Source organism: Pseudopipra pipra, chromosome Z (assembly GCF_036250125.1).
Source record: "Pseudopipra pipra isolate bDixPip1 chromosome Z, bDixPip1.hap1, whole genome shotgun sequence".
Taxonomy (NCBI): Eukaryota; Metazoa; Chordata; class Aves; order Passeriformes; family Pipridae; genus Pseudopipra; species Pseudopipra pipra.
Window position 1 is genome coordinate 29,437,155 of NC_087581.1, and position 20,617 is coordinate 29,457,771.

The 20,617-nt window shown below is 41.2% G+C and overlaps 2 protein-coding genes across 7 annotated transcripts in view; both read right to left on the minus strand.

The window, feature by feature from the left end:
- Positions 1-4,475, minus strand: part of ZDHHC21 (zinc finger DHHC-type palmitoyltransferase 21) — a 39,258-nt gene extending 34,783 nt beyond the window's left edge. For 2 of the 6 annotated variants that reach the window (XR_010426950.1, XM_064642836.1), the window contains exons 1-2: positions 4,091-4,285; positions 1,346-1,459 (exon numbers count right to left, since the gene is read on the minus strand). Coding sequence is in view for 3 of the 6 variants with exons in the window: in XM_064642836.1 (XP_064498906.1) it covers positions 1,346-1,357 (12 nt within the window). In the remaining 3 variants the exon portion in view is untranslated. Of the gene's footprint in view, positions 1-1,345; positions 1,460-4,090; positions 4,288-4,386 lie in introns of those variants that run through there. The other 4 variants (XM_064642835.1, XM_064642832.1, XM_064642834.1 and 1 more) reach the window with 4 other exon arrangements.
- Positions 4,476-12,111: 7,636 nt separating this feature from the next.
- CER1 (cerberus 1, DAN family BMP antagonist) lies at positions 12,112-14,312 on the minus strand. Its single transcript, XM_064641494.1, has 2 exons — positions 13,418-14,312; positions 12,112-12,556 (listed from the first exon to the last, which is right to left on the minus strand). Exons 1-2 carry the CDS (start codon positions 13,940-13,942, stop codon positions 12,263-12,265), a joined length of 819 nt encoding a protein of 272 aa, XP_064497564.1. The 5' UTR covers positions 13,943-14,312; the 3' UTR covers positions 12,112-12,262.
- Positions 14,313-20,617: the final 6,305 nt, after the last annotated feature.

Consider the following 20,617-nt stretch of genomic DNA (forward strand, 5'->3'; position numbering starts at 1 on the left):
TCCTGCTGGTGAAAGGGGAGAACTTGAGGACAAGCACACAGATCCTGCAGATGAATGAGTGGTTGTGCAGGGTGTGCAAAAGCTAGTCAGTTTTTATATCCATAGGATCTTCTATGAGGACCAAGAACTGAGGGGGAAGAGGTGCAGGATCCACCTGAAATTATGTGGAGTAAAAGCATCTTTGCCAAGAAGCTGGTCAATCTGCTAAAGGAAGGCTTAAACTAGGAATGATGAGAGAGAAAGGTGGTGATCTCTGAATGAGCAAGGAAGTGGTGGTCAGGGTTTGCAAGCAAAGGATGAAGGATATTGTGTACAATAGAGATCTTACAATCAACCAAACAGAGGTGAAGCGGAGCTACATCAAGTGTGTGTACACACCTGATACAGGAACACCACTTGGGTGCACTAGGATGGGATTAGGAAAGCCAAAGTCCACCTGGAGTTGAATCTGGTGAGGGACAGGAAGGTCACAGAGAAAGTCATGTACAGGTACATGAGCAGCATCAGGCAGGCTAGGGGAAACACAGGCCTGCTGAAAGTGGCAAACTAATACAAAAAGATCAAAGCGCCTTCTTCGCACCTTGCTCTTAACGGGTAAGACCTGCTTTCCAGAATCCCAGGTGCCTCAGACCAGTGGGAAAGACTTATTCTTGGGTAAGGGAGGATCAGATAAAGAAATCCTTAGGAAAATGGACTGAACACTTTCATGGGACCTGATGAGATGCCATCCTGAATGCTGAGAGAGCTGGCCCTGTCATTGTGAGGTCACTCTCAATTATGTTTGAAAGTTTTAAGCTGACAGGTGAGGTTCCAGAGGACTGAAGAACAAGTGTCAACCCTGTTTTCAAGGACAAGAAGGAGGATCCAGGCAACTGTAGGCCTGTTAGTCTCACCCTGTTCCCTGGGAAGTGAAGGAAACGATCCTGGAAACTACTTTCAAATACATGAAGGACAAGAAGGTGATTGGGAGTAGTCACTGTGGATTTACAAAGGGAAAATCATGCAGATTGACAGATACACTAGAAACACTGTTGACCACTAGAGGAACCCATCTGTTTTCCATCTTACGAGAGCAGCAGAGATTCCATGACTTCACAGCGCTTCCTCAGAATGGGAAATAACAGCTCAACAAACAAAACAGAGAGATATAATTACAGAAATACTTGCTTCCAAGTGACCTACTAAGTATAACGTGTGAGCAATAGCAGTGAGAGAAATTCCGAAGAAAACAGTAAGAGTGCCTGTAATAGAAATATACCCCAACTTTTTATCACTCGGTGACTAACTTTTGCCTGCATGACATTATTCTTTTATAATTAAAAAAACCTCAACAAACACCACCCACCCTCAAACCCATACTACTTTTGATGTGAAGTTCCACAATTAAGTTGGAATTATGCAAATAAAGGCCCCACTCTCAAGAAAGAGCAATTTTTCATCATCACCTTCTGTATCTTTTCTGAAAGAGAAAGAAAACAGTGTGATACTCAAACAACCATCAACACTTGCTTGAGAAGCAGCATATAATAGGCTACCTTTTATTCTGTTTTGCACATTTCACCTGACTGAGTAGAGCTTCCTCTGAACTGACATGCTGCTTCTAACTAGCGTGCCTCAAATCTAGGTTCTAGGCCATTTCACAATTTTAATATAGATTTAAAAGGATATGTGTGTTCAGACAAAGGTCCATATAAAACTGCACTACTGTCAATGTATTTCAGTTACGTACAGTAACATACATTTACTTCCCGTGTGCCTATTTTAATGTTAAATTAAGTTTTATGTTTGTCATTATACTTTTGTCAGCAATATTGAATAAACAATGTTAATATATTGACTTAGTCCAGCAAAGTGAACTTCTTCTCTTCTCTCTCAGTTTACATACCATGTATAAATATATAAGGTGGGGGGAATGAAAAAAACCTAATGAGCACAATCTGAAGGCTGAGTAGGAAGTACTAGATTAAAATTTAACTCACAAAGTGAATTTATATTCTTTTCTTTTTTAAAACATATTTCAAATGAATTATATTTATTTTTTCAAATATAATGTCAAGAGTAACGATTACTGATCTCAACTAATTTTGATCTTCAGGATGCATAATTTCTGATCAGAAAAACTACAACATGTAGCGGAAAAAGTCTATGAGCAGGTTTAGAACAAATCAATTGAAAGAAACAATTATATCCATATACAGTCGGTATTCATACAAGTAATGCCTAAAGTTTTTCCAATTAAATAATTTATGAGAAAATACACAACACCAGTGTTAGAGGTTTTGTGGTTTTCTTGCCTCATACCTAATTTATAGCCATTTTTTCTAAATATCTCAAACAAACATCTCAAACACAAAGTATTAGAAGGCAAACAGAAGTTGTACCTCTGGAAAGTTTCAGATTTACCAAACCATGACTGAATCTTTCCTGCATGATCAAGAATTGTTCTTGCCTTTCCAAAAAAATACTTTTATTACAGGATGCCTGGACAACATTTTTTCCTAACCCTTTTCTTTCCACCCAGTTCAATTAACTCTACCATAAACTCCATTTTTTGTTCACTACAATCACCTGCCATACGACTGCTCATGTGACATCCACTGAACAATGAGACCGCAGAATGCAGGCAGAAACTCAATTCCAAGAAATAAGAAAGCTTTGCTCTAACCAGAAATGTTATCATGATATATAAATAGCTTTAACAGATTCATTTAAATGCAAACTTAAAAAAAAAGGTATACAATTTTGCGTCAAGATGCAAAACACACTTAGAAAACTGTGTTTCATAAATAAACCTAACAGGAGCAGTACTCAATTTCTCACACTAAGAAGCATGACAGCCAGCTCCTAGCACATTCATGGGTGTTGCACTGATCCATAACTAGAAACCATGTCTCACTTTAGCTTTCTCAGTAAGAAAAGTAAGACTTCTGAAATCTGACTTGCAGAACTTTTTTCACAAATCCTTAAATAAGTCCAGAATGACACAATCAGTAATTTATTGTATGCTCACCATGAAACAGTTTTAAGACCTCATGCAAACTGAACAATACTATGCCCTATAAAACACACTTCTACAGTGGAAAAAAACACCACTTTCTAAAAAGGCTGTACCCTAAGCAAGTCAGACAGAAAAAGGAACAGACAATAGAAACACAACAGACACACCTGTCATAATACTTGTGTTAGCCAAGGCAAGGCCGTATCAATCAAGAGCCTCCCCTAATTTGTGGATCCAGCTGCAGTTTTAGACATCTTTCCCGAAATCTTAAGAATTACTGCCAAAAATTACTGATATAAAACTAAAAATACACTTCAACAGGGGGAAAAAAAACCAAAGTGGACTTGAACTAATCAACAAAATTACTTTCAACTAGATTTTAAAGAAGTCATGTTATTATCAAGCGTCAGAATGGAATTACTATTGTCTTTTGCAGCTCTTGCATTTAAAAAAACTGGTATCTGCATAACCAGCTAACACAAGCCAGAGAATATTTTTGGCCTGACAAAACCCCACGCACCTGCCTTGCCCATGTTTATGCAATGGATGGTTGTCAGTACAGATCTCGGCACTACACAGTTAGGTGGCTGTTGACAGGTTGGTTAAGGTAGGCAAGATATTCCCAACCAATTATTTTTCATTGATAGGATCTACCAAAGTGTACCTGTAAACATCCACTGCATTCACAAAAGGTGTTACACGGGCTTGGACACCCACGTGGCTTGCTATTCATGTATACCCACTGTATTCTCATGATCACAAGTCCCATGAAAACTACGCTTGCCTACCGCTGACCAAACAGCCACTTCTAGACAAGTAATGCGTGTTACTTGAGCACATCGCTGTTTGGATCACCAGTGTGACGGGAACGAAGACCCGACTAACTACTGGAGCTGGGAAATGAAAGTGTGAAACCAAGGCAGGCGGGGGCCGCTGCCCTTCCTTGTGCCGTGCTGCTGGAGCACACGCCAGCCGCTCCACGCGCCTCGCCCATGGCACCTCGGCGGCAGCAAATGCCCTCCTCGCCACTCGCAGTACAGCCAGCACTCCGGAGCTGCCTGAAAGCGGCAGCAGCACTTCCCTATTTCATACCTGGGGAGAGACTCAAGCCTGCCATGGGTTTCTCTCCCCAGCTCTCTGCACACCCAGCAGCACTCCTGGAACTGAGGTCCAAAGGATGGCGACACGGGACGCTCCAAGGTGCCCAGGAAGCAACCAGCATCAGGCGCCCGCGCCCCGAGGGGCAGCCGCCGCTCTCCATCCCCCTCGGACCTCACCCTCCCGCCCCCCCGGCCCGGGGCTGCCCCTCCCGGCCGGGCCGGGGCCGACGCCAGCCGCCCCCCGCCGCCCCCCGCCCGCCCCGCTGCGGGGCACGAGGCGGAACCAACCGTAGGCTTCCGCCGCTCCAGCCGCGCGTGCGCGCCCGGACACACCCGGCGGGGCGGGACCCGGCACGGACTGGGCGGTGGAACCTTCGGCCGCCCCTCACGGCTCCGGAGCAGCGGGGTTCTACCGGGTCCCGCCACGCACTGCGAGAAGCTCCAAGGGTGAGGTGCCTTACCTCGCCCCGTGCGCGGGCGGGACAGTGTCCCCTGCCCGCTGGAAAAGCCCTGTGCCCGGTCCGCCTGGGGCCGACCAGCCGCTTTTCCCCAGGGTTGGAGCTCGCTGTTACAGGCCCCTTCCCGAGCACAGACTTTAGTCAAAATGAGCCCTTCTCTCTCCTCCACCTCTGCAGTGTCCCTTTGCAGTCCCTGACAAAACACCAGCACTGCAGACAAGGCCTGTACCTTGGGCTCCGGGCTGCTGCCAGGAGAATCTCATTCCCTGAGAGCTGCACTAGCGAAGCTTCATAGTATGAAGCTGTATGAACTTAATTGTATAAATTAATACTAACTTTCTTAAGAGATACTTATTCTACCTTGTATACTGCATAATCATGGTTAAGACTGTAACTGGAGAGCCCCAGCTCACCGAAAGGAGAACAGCCCCCACCTTGAAGATAAGGACCTTTTGTTTCTCAGAATTTTAAAGACATCCATGAAAAAGAAAGGTGCCCCTGGACTACTAAGATAACAGGGTCCTGTGAAAAAATCCCTCCTGTTATCTATGACATCATAGTAACTCTACCAAGACCAACTCCAGGGACACCTGAATCAAGAAAGAGTCAGAGGGACAATGGCACCATCGATTTATAGTTGTTTTTCAACATAGTAGCATTAGTGTGTTATGTAATGAGTGGTCAAATCATGTAGTTTCTGAGTGCATGAAAGGTATAAGGACCATTTCAGGTCCTTATAAACACATTCAGTGTGCCCTGATTGGAATAGGACACTTCATGCCTATGAATTATATATATTAATATATATATTGATTCATATATTTTGCTTCCTAACCTTTCTTCTCCATCAGCACAAACCAGTTTAACATTTTCATGATATTTAAGTCCCCTGTTGTGCCATGCCCCTTGCTCACACAAGATCCTTACATGGCCATAGAAGGCAATCTTTGTTTTAAAACGATAATTCAGACCCATGAGGGATTAGCTGTGGCTAAGAGCAACAGACAGCTTGTGATGGACAGAATTTTCAGCGTTCCCAGCTGGGAATCATGCCTTGAGCACCCATTGCTGATGCACATATATGATCTTTTGGCTACCTAAAGGTATCCCCATCTGCCTAAGTGGCATAGTTCCCACTGTAAATTGATGGGCTCTTGCCCTGGAGCATTCTTCCTTCACGATGGTAGATGAAATGATGCAGAGTAATATAGTGAACACCACCAATGCAGAAAATTCTTCTTTTTTTACTGATCATATTCTTTCTAAAACTTAACCACAATATGATTATTCTGAAAAGGCAGAACCCAAAAACTCAGGTAGGCGTTTAGGTAGTTTTCAGGCTTTTGCCAAGACTTTTGGACCTTGTCCTGGTTTCGGTGTCCACAGTCTTTTGTTATACAGTGCAATTTTTAACACTTCAACCTAAGATTGCTCTGACCTGAAAATAGATATTTGTAGCAGAAACTGGACATTGTCTGGAAGAAGAAGGAAGTGTGTTCCATCTAAACCAAAGGAGAGCACTTTCTCCATAACAACCTATATATATATATATATATATATATATATATGTCCCTAGGAGCAGGTAACACTGATAATAATAGACGTATTAATTGGACTATTTAAAAACAAGGCAAAAAGAATAACTGGAAAAGTTGTTGTAATGAAAAACAGGCTCTGGCTCTGTTCCCTGACAAATTTCATGTATCAATTTATGTCTATATGTAAAAAGCATAATAAGCTATGAAAACTTTTCTCTTATTTGAAGAATAAATGTTGACGGCAAAAAACAAAACGAAACAATCAAGCAGTTTAAAGGAGACAATGGACTTGGGAAATAAAATGGAAATATAAGCAAAGAAGAATAGTACAATCAGTGAAGGTTTCATGTAGAATAAAAAGAAACAGTCAGTAATGTCAACTTTTATTTGAATACCAGATGTTTGCATTTTTGTAGTGGTTTGCTGATAATGGCCAGTCATTAGACCTGTAGTCCTGTCAGACTGATTGTATTTTTCTCTTTTCTACTCATGGTTGTGCAGAGGAAACACAGGTTCTGGAACAAGGGCAGTGGTCTATTCTGGCTCAGTCGTCAGCACACCAGTCCCCATTTATTAATGCTTCTTTTGAGGAAGCACAATATAGGAAGAAAAGCAAGCAGTTGTGTGCTGAACTTCCCAATGGAAAAATATCAGACTATAAATATACCTGATACTTTTGCCAGAATATCAAATCCGGACAGATAGATAATGAGTCTTTGTGGTGAATTCCTATCTGAGTGGGGAAATACTAACTTTGCATAATATGAACTTTACATAAAATCCAATATAGATGTATTACCCAATATTATTAAAAGTCTGAAAAATTATTCACATTCTTTAGTCCTGAATATTGCACAATAGTATAGAATTCCTCTTGGAGTTTCTGATGTCTGTGTTGTGTTGTTGCTGCTGTTTATAAATTACCACAGGAGCCACCAGCTGTCATCATACAATTTTTATTGGCACTCTGTAAATATTAAATCAGCATGCTAAAATCAAGCCATGTGCAGTAACAGCTGATGCTCTGTTATAGAGAACACATGCAGGAGAGAGGTGTGCACTCCCATGATTCTTACGGCTTACAAGCCCCTTGCTTCTTGATACTGTTTGTCAGGATTCATTTTGAGCCCAGTTGGGCCCCTTGTTGCATATGCATTGTCTGTACACAAATATCTCCTGAGCTGAGGGATCAGTCTTCTCAGCAGTACTCAGCTGCTTGGGTCCTTCTAAATTGTGCAGTTTTTTACTACCACTTCTTTTCTGCAGCACCGTGGTGTTGGTCACTTCCTTGCAAACCTTGATAAAATACATAGGAGACACTTGTTAACTCTTGAATGGGAGCAAAATCCTTCACGTCGTGAAGGCAGAACTCTGTGTCAATGACAAAGGATGCTGAAACAAAACCTGTCCTGGCCCAGAAGTTTTATTAGTTGCGGCGTGACATATTGAGAATGAGGTGGTAGATGTTAAACGAAAATGAGTCTCAGGCTCCATTTTGTCTCTAGCTTATTGTCCAGAAAAATCAAAGGCAAGGTATGTTTTCCAATCTGTCTGCCTCAGTAGTAGACATGGGGAGATCTACTGATCTCGCAGCCCAGATAGATTATATGGGACAAGGTAGACCAGGCAGTAGGCTAACTTAGGCAGTTAACAGTGGTTTGAGGAGCTCTGTTCAGATGAAGATGTTCTAATATTAGCTCTTCTAATGCCTCGCTATCTCCAGGAGTTGCTGTCTGAAGGGCAGGGCAACAAACTGCTTGAATGCTTCCATATCTATTGTAGTGCGACTTTGAACAAGCTTCAGCAGGTATCCCTTGTTCAGAAGGAAGCTTAGGTACATGTCTGCTCTGTTTGAACCCCCTGACTGCTGGCTGCAGCCACCAGCAGAACATCAGACTAAATGACTGGTAACAGCAATACGTTAAACCAGGAAAATGAAAATGCATCAGAACGGCCCTGACTTTATTATTGTTATTTGGTTTTTTGATAATAATTTTAGCTCCTACATTTTCTTGCTTTTCAACTTGAAGTGCATTTTGGTGGTTCCATGGAGGCCAAGGTGCTGTAAATGGATGATTTTGTTCTCGGTGTGGACAATTAACATTTTATCAATATTCTTTCAACAGGGCCAACTACAGACTCTTTTAATCTGCATTCTTTCTCACGTGAGCTGAGGAAGTGTGCACAGCTATCAGGGAATGATTTCAGGGGAGCTGAAGTTGGTGGCTACATGCTAGATATTCAAGGAGTTAGGTTTAGCACAACATCAAATAATATTTAGAGTTCACTATCAGTGTTTCCTGTTTCTACTGGCAAACTGTCTAATGGAGGATCCGACCTAACCCCAGCTCCACACCTCTTCACATGCACCATCTTGCACAGCACGCACTCCCTGGTGCATCCCAGACGTGATGTGATTATGTAGCTGTGTAGGCTGGCAGAGAGCTTCCATCTAAGTAGGGAATTTTGTTGTTTTGCTATTGCAGCAAGGAGCTGGGACGTTTAGGACAAAGCACTGCAAGAGATTTTACTACCTGTCAATAAAAGCTAGTCAGCTGAGAGCCATGACCTTAGCTGTGAATATTTCAGAGGCGGTGAACAAAGTACCAACCACAGCATGAAGTACCAAGGGCAGTTTCAGAGACTTTTCCCTGGAATATATGGTTGTGCAGAATTCAATAAGAGTTTGAAGTAACTCTGGTGTTTGATGTATTTGTGGGCATTAAAGCTGCTCGCATTACATCCACATTTAAGAGAATAGCCTGTACTGAAGATTTATTTTGCTTAGGCAGTAGGAAAAAAACAGCTCTTCTTTTCAATTATTTTCTAGATAAAGCATGCGCCTTTGGAAAAGAGACAATAGGTCAAATAAAAGGTCAGAAGTGTAGAAAGTTTACTTGGAATTGATTTGAATTTTCAGAGAGCTCTGCAACTATGGCTTAGTCTTGTTCTGTAAGATAGGCTTGCACAAGTAGTCCTCTGAAATAAATCACAAAAACAGCAGTTGCATTGTAAGCATAGTTACATTGGAAAAGTGTTTCCACTTTCATTACAGAAAGCATGCAACCTCCAAGCAGACACAACTAAAGTAATGCAGGTTTGTTGCTATAATGGTGTTACTACTGGAAGCGTCCATATAGGGATATGGATCACACCCTGCACCTTTCTGATCCACAGTATCCTACTCAGAGAGGCCATTGCTGTGCTGAGAGAGCAAAATCCTCTTACCCCCTGGGTACAACATATTCCTAATATGGAATTTTTGAAGGCTGAGAAATCTGATCTAATTAACACATTGATTGATTTTGCAGAACACTGTGCTAATTACATGCAACCAGTCATTGCTGGGTTAATTAAACATGCATCTAAAAAACCTACAGCACTAATCTAATTAGCAATTACTACAGCTGTCATTACCTCTTTTCACCTACTTTTAAGCTGTGCAAATTCACACTAAGAATCTGGTCCTGCAAACACCTTGCATGAATAGCTTTCTTTGACTGCAGTAAGGCTTCAGCACACAGAAGGAGCTTAAAAAATAAGGGTGAATACTTTACAGTCCACAATATAGTTTCAGTTCTGCCATCCTCGCGTGCAAAGCTCTCAGTTTATCAGTTAGTTGTGTCAAAACTACAAGACTGGAAGATTTTTCTTTATAATTGTCCTGTGATCTTTTTGGGAGTGAATGTAGTTCCTACCTTCAGGCAGTTCTCTGCAAGTATCAAGCCTTGCAAAAAAACATACAAATCAAAAACATACTTGCATTTCAGGAAAAAAAAATGCAGATAAACATTCTTCAAATATTCTTATATATTCACACAGCTTTAAAACATGGGTCAAACATTCTGAGTAAAACATCTCGGAATATTTAGCTTTTTCAGATTAAAAAAAGGGTTGGTAAAAAAGAGGAAAAAGTTAAGAAGTTTAACGCTTTGTATGCTTTTCTTACTTTGTCTTGATTAAAAATGAACACTAATAATCACACAAAATACAGGGATCATAGAATCACAGAGTATGATGAGTTGAAAGGAATCCACAAAGCTCATTGAGTCCAACCATTAGGCCTGCACAGGACCATCCCCAAGACTCACACTATGTGCCTCAGAGAGTTGTCCAAACGCTTCTTGAACTCTGTCAGGTTTGGTGTTGTGACCACTTGTCTGGGGAGCCTGTTCCAGTGCCCAACCACCCTCTGGGGGAAGAACCTTTTCCTAATATCCAACTTAAACCTTCCTTGACACCACTTCAGGCCATTCCATTGGGTTCTGTCACTGGTCACAGAGATCAGTGCCTTCCCTTCCTCTTCCCCTCACAAGGAAGTTGTGACTGCAGTGAGGTCTGCCTTCAGTCTCCTCTCCTCCAGGCTGAACAGAACAAGTGACCTCATCCAGCTTCCCCTCAAGGCCTTTCACCATCTTCATTGCCCTCCTTTGGATGCTGTCTAATAGCTTAATATCTTTCTTGTATTGTGGTGACCAAAACTGCAGATCTTGACAGCTAGTCACTTGGAATGACATCCTATATCATGACATAACATATATATATATATATATATAGCTATATATAGGTTGCACATCAGTCCTTTGTATAAAAGGATAGAGAGAAGACTTTCTTCAGTTTTAGTATGCAATTTTTATTATTTAAAAACAGGTTTATGTGTAATGAAAGGTGACTACATACAGTTCATTCCCTGCAAGTGACCTGCAGAAGCAAACAGCTTCAGATCCAGTATCAGAATATCATTCAGATGCAATTTTTAATAAATATTCAACATAGGACTCACGCTCCAAAGCAATGCTGCACATGTTTTTTGACAGAATATTAAGGCACTTCTGATCCCATGGCAGTTCAAATACAAGGAATCATTTACCCAACCCTTGAATTGACCAGCTAAATCAATAGTGATTTCCAATACCCAAAAAAAAGAGTTGTGACACTTTAACAACAACAGTGGCCCAGTTCGGAGAGTTTGGCAATAGCAATGGAACAGATTCTCAGAGGACTGAAAGAACTGGCTTAGAAATAGACTGAACTCTAATTGCTGGAAGCTGATCTCTGCCTGGTGTGCCAGATCTGCAAGAGAAATCCAGGGAGAAGCAGCTGGAGTGAGCAGGAAAGCCAGCAGTTCAGCTAGCAGCCGCTGGTGCTGTGTTGCTTAGCGGAAGATTCAGACACTTCCTAGCTGAGTTCTCTCAGTTGTCCCTGTAAAGCTATTCAGGTATTGCCATGATGATAAAGTCCTTGTGCAGATCCTCTGTCACACAAGTGCCTTTTTTGCTTTAGTTTAGGTGTTGAGAACTTGAACTATATCTTGGATTCACTGACAATGTTAAAACTTATTAGATTGGAAAATATGCATTTCCAAAATATGTCTTTCCACAAATTTAAATAATGATAATGACATTTAAATTTAAATGTGAATATAAATAATAATAACAACAAAAATCCATGTATGATGTTTTCTTTGAGATTATAGCATTTTTTATATTGTACCATGTAACACTTTCAGTAAAAAAAAAAAGTACAGAGAAAATGCAGGCATATAGGAAGAGAACAAATGCTTTCTATGGCAAAACGTCCTTTGCAACTACTATCAATTGGTGTAAATTTTGAGGACTATTAGTTTTCAATGGGAACTGAACTCCAGGTGGGAGCAATCAGAATGACATTAACTAGTCACAGTTTTCTATGTGCCTTGTGTCCATTTATATTTCATGCTTTCCAGCCATTATCTTCATGTAAAAGTAAACCTGTTTTTACAAGGAGGAGACTACTTCCCTGCAAAATATACTGGCAGTCTCTGCAAGCAAAGGAGATGTAAACCAGTCAGTACATTTAGTTTTTGCACAGTTAAACAATGTTAATTCTTCAGCCATTGTTTACTAGCATCCCAGAAACAGTGATAGGAAGGGTGGAAAAATATTTAAGGTTTTTCCTTGTTAAAGTAAGACCTTTACACATAAGCCTAGTAATCTCATCTCCACTTCTTTAACAGCTGCAAGGAAACATCTGTTACATTTTAGGTATTATTGTTGGAACAGAGAAGAAGTTCATGTAGAAAATCTATATTTTTAATATTTTTATGTACTAGAGTGATGACAGCTTTACTTGTTTGGGTTTTTTCACTGGTGAATTCTTATGGTTGTGTTAAGAGGTACTTTGCACTGGTTAATTGTGCTCATGTACATTTGCATGTAAGTTTGACAGTTCAGATCCAGTTGCAGCATCTTTAATCTTCCGAGTCTTACATTTACACTCTTCTACAATCATGATTTCTTTAACCACTGGGACAGAACCAGTGCAGTTGAGATTCAGGCGCTTCATGGAGAACTTACTGGGCAAGCAATGAGAACAAAAGGTATAAAGATGATCTTCTGGACCAGGAACATGAAAGGAACTACATTTTCCAAAACACAGATTATTCTGTACTGTCACCTTCTCACAGCTGTTATGAGTAACACCCTGAAACAGAAAGCAATTTCAGGTTTCTGGTAAGAAATGGCCCACAGACTTTGCTAGAAGATATGAACAAAAAAAAACAACAACAACAAAACAACCCTCAAGAAAACAACACCGCATTTTTTTCTTCTCAGAACAAATGGTACAGGTTTCTGGGCCACATCTATATTTAAATATGTCTGTGTGAAATAAATTCAGTTCTGGATATGAAAAAACATAGTCCTTGACAGACTGTGACTACAGAAACACTGAGAATAGATGTTGACTTACAAGGAATGCGACACTTCTATCTGTACTATTTACTTGTCTTGATATTACTGTATGACAGAAGGGCTTCATCCTTGCATGGGAAAATTTACCAATTCTCCAGCATTTTTAGCACAGCATCAGGTTTAAGCATCAGTCTTCTAATTAATACAGCGGAAAAGAATCCTTGCTTACCTTTAAGAAAACAACCAGCTTATCCATTTAACAATTATCCCGGGACTCTGTAAATATGCACGTGTGACTGTGTATATACACATACATACATATAAATATATATATATATATATATCTCATAATTCTGATATACAAATTGTTGAGGTGTATATTAATTGAATGGATAATTACTCCCCAATGCCCTACTTGCTTAGGCTGTCAGAACATCTTTGCATAAAAAGAATAAATAGCTCTCTGAAAATCAAGTGTGTGGCTTTCCAGTGCTGCAATTTAGCAGTTTGCCTTGTCAGACTAAAGTTTTTTCATCAGTGTTTTTCAGCTGCTCATCATGAAGCTGTGTGACTTAGCCACTGAAATAACCCATGTATCTTTAGTTGCTGATTACAAAAGGGATGTTTGTTGATCTCAGACACCTGTTCTTACCTGGGCAAAAGGCAGGGTTCTGCAGTTTTCTTGATGCATTTCATTGGTCTTGATTGGCAGGACAACCTCTTCAGATGCTGAATTTTTCTTTAAGATGAAGTGGTCCCAAAATTTCTTGGCATCTTTTCTGTAGGGAGACTCAGACTCCCTCTTGCTGGAATAATGGGGTGGAGAGAAGTTCTCCACAGGAGAGATCTCTCTGGGTGCTGCCCAGGTTCTCAGGCCTTGGTCTGCGTAAAGTTCTGCATTGGGAAGGATGAATCTTGACATTTTTTTCTCCTCTTTCTTCTCACTTTCAGATGCTGTCTGTGGAATTGCTACAAAAAAGCTTGGTACTTCCAGCTTGTCCTCAACAGCTACTGGGTTCTCACTTACCAGCTCACGAAAACTCTGACTTTTAAGATTTTTGTCTGGATACAAAAAGTGCTGAAATGGCTTTCTGCTTTTCCTTTGTTGTGAATTTCCCTGTGGCTCTGTGGATCCAAGACATGAGAGCACTAACAGCTGAAGGAGAAGCACTGACATGATCCTGGAAAGTGCAACCCTGTTGACCTGCTGCTATTGCAGTGAATGTAGTGTGCTAGCTTTATACAAGAGCCTGGTGTCAGCTTATGGCTGCTGTCTGTGTGCAGAGGAGGGGAGGGCTCAGGGGAGACCCTGTTGTGTCTAATTGCATTCATTTACTGTAGATTACAATTATGATAGGGGAGTTTGTGCTAATGAAACTCTGCTCTCAATGTGGATTATGTGTATTAGAAGTTCCTATCTAAAATCTAGTAACCCAGGATGTTGTGGGGGACAGAAGGAGTCAGCAGGAGGAAATGTTTGGATAAGCTGTCTAGTTTAGGCCTAGGAATTAAGGAAACATTTGAGGTTGTGTATTAGAATGTTCAATGTCTTCATTGTTTATTTTGCCTTTCATTCCATAGAGCCAGAGACTGTCAAAATAGGGAGTGTTATTTCATTACAGTAGGAAAAGGCAAGCGATTAAAGTTTTCTAAAAAAGGAAGGTGGATTTTGAGATTTCAAATCAGACCACATTTTCAAAAATTAACTCTGACTTTGGTCTTTCAGGTTTGGGATATGCCCACTGCCAGCTGACCAAACTGGTGCTCAGACACTCAGAAGAATCTGGCAGGGAGCACTAGCCCTTTCTTCACCTTCCTCACAGTAGGTTTGCAGCTGCTGGAATGCAGACATGTCACTAGCACAAAGTAAAAGGTCTCAGGGTGAAGAAACTCTGCTTCCTAGATTCTCAAAGATTAACTGACAGTACCATATCCTGGTCATGCACCAAAGGCATTACAGGTATCCTATGAAGCTGGTAAACAAAATAAGCATTTAAACAAAGCGTGTTAGAACAGACATATTTTATGATTCTAGCCATCAATGTCTTAATAGAAATACCTAAAGACTACTAGATCTTAAAATGGAGGCATCTTTTGAAAAATTACCGTGCTATGCACCATGCAAAAAAAAATAAAAATCTGCTAGAACATCATATAGAGAAAAGTTTTGGGAGAAGGAAAACTTATTTTCAGTAAACATTGCAAACATTGATCCTAATATGAAAATACTAAAAAGGAATTCTGCATCAGATAATTTGCCATTCACGTACTTTAATCTCTCTACACATGCCTGTTTCTACCAGAGTGTAACAATAGACTCTTAAGTTTGTATTATTCTTGAATATGTAGGTAGTGTGTACTAGATGTATGAAGTTATTTGACTTTTAATTTCCAGGGACTTAGTTTATTGCCTGATAATTGAAGTAAAGTGATTGCCTACTAATGCCCTTGTGAGGCACTGACTTAAAACTTTAGCACAAAGTTAGTGGAGGTCTAGAGCTTTTCCATACTGCAAAATTCATTTGAGTTAAAATTTGTTCTCATCTCGTGATCCATCCTGAGAGAGAAGTGCATGTAGCTCCAGCAAGAATGGGTTTCACATACCAGCATTAGAATGTATTTGTGCCTTCACCTCAGTGGGTTGATTTCATTAAGGAAAGCACAGCCATCAAACACAAGCTTTATTACTCTGTACTTTCTGCCAAAAGCAATTTAAACTGCCACTGGTTTGGTGCCTTCCTTAAGTTTCAAGTTTGCCCTGCGAGGGCAGATTCTCCCACAATTATCAGGAGTGAAATAATAGAAATTACTGGCATCTGCAATAAGATCAGCTGTGAGGCGTGCACACAAGAAGCCCTTGCATCATATTTACACAAGTGTGTGCAGCATTAGGGTGGAGCAACAATGAGTCAAGAGGATTAATTTGATGGTAGATAAGTAAGTAGAATTCTCACGTCATATCTGTATTGGTCAACAATTTGAACTAAAGCAGTTGTCCCTTGTAAATAAAATACTCTTTTTCTAATGCATGTTGGTAACAGTCATTCAAAATTATTCAGAAAAGATAGGAACATTAAATTTTGAGTTTTTCTCTTTTTTTCCTCTTTATTTTAGTTGCTGAAGAGACACAAGACTGGGCTGATACTCAGACCTATGTATTATGTTGTGTTATATTGACACAGAGTATCTGAGACATTTGTCAGTGCCTTTCAAAATGAGGCAACATATATTTGAAGCAACTTATATATTTGCAGACATCTAAGGATGTCTCTGTCAATGTAGATAAAAATTAAGTAACTGGAATAATTTGACTACCCAGACTAAGTAAACTAAACTGGACTGGGTTATTGATGCAGTGCAAATAATAACAAGGAATATATAAAAATCTTAGTATTGACATATATGTATAGATGTTGATGTTATATTTGCAGTATATATATATATATATTTGCAGCACTGAAAAAAAACTGTCCAAGATAAGAATCCATTTCCATTATATACTCTTTTGTCATGTAACATACAGCAAGAAGAAAGGCCTGCCTTTGAGGGCTTCAGATGTAAAGGCACAAAATATTATTTACAGAAGTGTAGGGAAGAAGACTGAAGCAAATCAGTGTCAGCAAGTAACTTCACAAGCTGGTCCGCGACCCAAAGGCTGATAAAGGAGCCCTCTTCACTTCTAGGTCAAGCCAGTTCTAGTTCATGGGTTTTCTTGGATGATTTTACCTAAGATCTGCTGAGACCCAAAAGCAGCATGCCAGCTCTGGTTCTACCAGGCAAGTCTAACAATGTTCCTTCATGCCTACAATAGTATGCTATGGCTGATTTCCAGGAGACAAAGTTGGTAAGAAATGGGACCTGGCACATCTGGGCACACTTTGTTCTATATTTAAATACTGCCTAAATGTGTTTCAGAGTCAGCTGCCTGTGTTACTGTACACAGGTAGTAGATCTCTTCTTAGCTTCTCAGCTCTGGCAGGAACCTGCCTGCTTTATGGGAAGGCATCCCAGCTCAGACAGTGATCTCAGAGAGTAATTCTGAAATTAAAAATAGTAAGCATTTGCAAATCTCTTTGTGGTGACATCAACTACATAGACCAATAATTGACTACAGGGATTGGACTGGGCACATAATCATTATGTTCTAAATACAGCTAATCTCAGATTTCTACAAAAAACAATGCCATCTCTTTTCTAAAAACTTGTTTTCCTGCCTAATTACCCTTTCATATAAGCATAGCATATGTTTTCACTGTATTTTGGTTGTTAAATCTTGTGGCTAAATGCAGCAGTGTCTTTCAAGCAGGCTTTGATTTGCCTTCATAGTAGCAATTTATGCAGGACACTGTTTTCACTAGAAATAGTCACTGTGAATGTTTGCCCATCCTTTTAAAACTGTCAGGTCTATAGATGACAAGTGCTATGCAAATGCAAAGTGGTATTATTCGTTTGTTTCAGAGCCAGAGTTTATTCAGTCATTATGGACATAAACTGAGTAATTAGCTATGCTGCCAGTTGATGCCTAAAAATAATTCTTGAGTAGTGCTTGAATTACTTGCCTTCTGTTGAGCTAAATAGTCTCATCATACCATGGTTGATGATTAAATCCTTAAAATGGATTTTATAGATTACAGTCCAATTCAATATCTTATCATTTGACAAAACACATCCTATGTAGACAAACTGGTATCCAGATATATCTTTTACAGTTTCCATATGAAGACCTCAGAACTAAAGAATTAGCACTATGCAGTCTATTCTCCAATTATTGTACTTATCAAAGAAGGCCATCTGTGGTCTTTGTTTTACAGAGTTTCAGGGAAACAGATCACATACAGGCCTCGTGGGAAATTTGTAATTACAAAACTGAAAGGCTTTTTACAAGGTATGAAATGAAAGAACAGACAATAGGTCTGTTAATTTTGTACCTTCAACCTTAGATACTCTACATCGTGAATTCCCCCTTTGCTATTCTGTTTCAAGTCCTCTGTTTCTTCACTCATTTAAATCTTCCCGTTCGCATTTCTCTGTTCTTTTCTGTATGCTGTGGCAACAGAACTGAGAACAGTATTGTTTCATACTGCAGGCAAAATGCAGGTGCTCACACTTGAAAATGTTCATTCATGTCTTGAGCAGGGCTAGGATGAGTGTCCTTTCATGTGTATTGGCCCATGCTCTTGTGTCTGTAGGTACACACAGATGATGCAATGGAAGGTTCTCTCTCTATTATAATTGTCAGACTCGTAAGTTTTGAACAGGTGTCCACCTTCTGAAGCATCTCCTGAATGGTACTAGCACATATATACTGCCTGAATCATAGAATCATAGAGTCATGGAATCGACTGGGTTGGAAAAGACCTCCAAGATCATCAAGTCCAACCCTTGATCTAACACCACTGTGGTTACTAGACCATGGCACTAAGTGCCACATCCAATCTCATCTTAAAAATCTCCAGGGACGGTGAATCCACCACTTCCCTGGGCAGCCCATTCCAATGTCTGATTACTCTCTCTGCAAAAAATTTTTTCCTAATATCCAACCTAAACCTCCCCTGGCACAGCTTAAGACCATGCCCTCTTGTCCTACTGCTGGTTGTCTGGGAGAAGAGACCAACCCCCACCTGGCTACAACCTCCTTTCAGGGAGTTGTAGAGAGTGATGAGGTCTCCCCTGAACCTCCTCTTCTCCAGACTAAACAACCCCAGCTCCCTCAGCCTCTCCTCACAGGACTTGTGCTCGAGTCCCTTCATCAGCCTTGTTGCTTTTCTCTGGACCTACTCCATCACCTCAATGTCCTTCCTGAACTGAGGGGCCCAGAACCGGACACAGATTCAAGGTATGGCCTCACCAGCACTGAGTACAGGGGAAGAATCACTTCCCTGGACCTGTTGGCCACACTGTTCCTGATGCAGGCCAGGATGCCATTGGCCTTTTTGGCCCCCTGGGCACACTGCTGGCTCATGTTCAGCTTTCTGTCAATCCAAACTCCCAGGTCCCTTTCTGCCTGGCTGCTCTCCAGCCACTCTGTGCCCAGCCCGTAGCGCTCCAGGGGGTTGTTGTGGCCAAAGTGCAGGACCCAGCACTTGGCCTTGTTGAACCTCATCCTGTTGGAATCAGCCCAACTCTCCAGCCTTTCCAGATCCCTCTTCAGAGCCCTCCTGCCTTCCAGCAGATCAACACTCCCCCCCAGCTTGGTGTCATCTGCAAATTTGCTGATGGTGGACTCAATCCCCTCATCCAGATTGTCAATAAAGATATTAAACAAGAGTGGGTCCAACACTGATCCCTGGGGGATACCACTAGGGACCGGCTGCCAACTGGATGCAGCACCGTTCACCAGCACTCTCTGGGCCCGGCCCTCCAGCCAATTCCTAACCCAGCACAGAGTGCCCCTGTCCAAACCGTGGGCTGCCAGCTTTTCCAGGAGTATGCCACGGGAGACGATGTCAAAGGCTTTGCTGAAGTCCAGATAGACACATCCACAGCCTTCCCCTCATCCACCAAGCAAGTCACCTGATCACAAAAGGAGATCAGGTTGGTCAGACAGGACCTGCCCATCCTAAACCCATGCTGGCTGAGTCTGATCCTTTGTCCATCCTGTAGGTGCTCTGTGCCTGCTTAGGGTGATCTCCTCCATAACCTTACCTGGCCCTGAGGTCAGACTGACAGGCCTGTAGTTTCCCGAGTCCTCCTTCCGGCCCTTTTTGTGGATCAGCGTGACATTTCCCAACTTCCAATCATCTGGCACCTCCCCAGTGAGCCAGGACTGTTGGTAGATGATGGAAAGCGGCTTGGCAAGCTCTTCTGCCAGCTCTCTCATCACCTTAGGATGGATCCCATCTAGTCCCATAGACTTGTGAGGGTCCAAGTGGCTCAGTAGCTTGCTAACTGTTTCCTCCTGGATTACAGGGGGGCTACTCGGCTTCCTGTCTCTGTCTACCAGCTCCAGAGGCCAGTTGTCCTGAGGACAACCTGTCTTACTGTTGAAAACTGAGGCAAAGAAGGTGTGAAGTACCTCAGCCTTTTCCTCATCTTTGGTGACTATGTTCCCCCTATGTCCAACAAAGAATGGAGGTTTTTCTTGCCCCTCCTTTTGCTATTGATGTATTTGTAGAAGCACTTCTTGTTATCCCTATGAGAAGTCGCTAGATTGAGTTCAATTGTGCCTTTGTCTCTCTAATTTTCTTTCTACATGACCTAACTATATTCCTAGATTCTTCATGAGTTCTTCAGAACCAGCCTGAGGAGCTCTGTTGGGTATGTGCTTCATTGCTTCAGGTTGCTAACTGTGGGATAGGGGAGAAAGAGTCTGGGCAAAGACACATCTTTTTAGGTTGTCGTGAACAATTTGAGAGAGAGAGATGATTCACTGAAGAGTTTGACAACACAAACAAAATGTTCGTGCCATTCCAAGGAAGAAGATGCAGATAAGATTTAATTAAAAATATATTTATACGTATTTGAAAATTTCATCTGTATGAATAAAATTATATTTTTTTACTCACTGTGCTTATAACCAGTACTTCAGATACCAGATTCCCATTCACAGAATCACAGAATCATTAGGGTTGGAAGGGACCTCTGGAGATCACCCAGCTGCCAAGGCAGGGTCACCTAGAGCAGGTTACACAGGAACACGTCCAGGTGAGTTTTCAATACTCCAGAGAGGGAAACCATGACCTCCCTGAGCAGCCTGTTCCAGTGCTCTGCCACCTTCAAAGCAGAGAAATTCTTCCTCACATTGAGGTGGAACTTATGTTCTAGTTTATGGCCACTGCTTCTTGTCTGTTGCCGGGCACCATTCAAAAGTCTGGCACCATCCTCTTGATAAGTAGCTTTCAGATCTTTGTGT

Excerpts from the sequence above, each read along its gene's own strand:
- CER1 (XM_064641494.1), bottom strand. The coding sequence starts at position 13,942 with ATGTCAGTGCTTCTCCTTCAGCTGTTAGTGCTCTCATGTCTTGGATCC. Across the intron at positions 12,557-13,417 it reads GAACCCTGCCTTTTGCCCAG|GGTGTTACTCATAACAGCTG; the intron begins GTAAGAACAGGT and ends TTTCTGTTTCAG.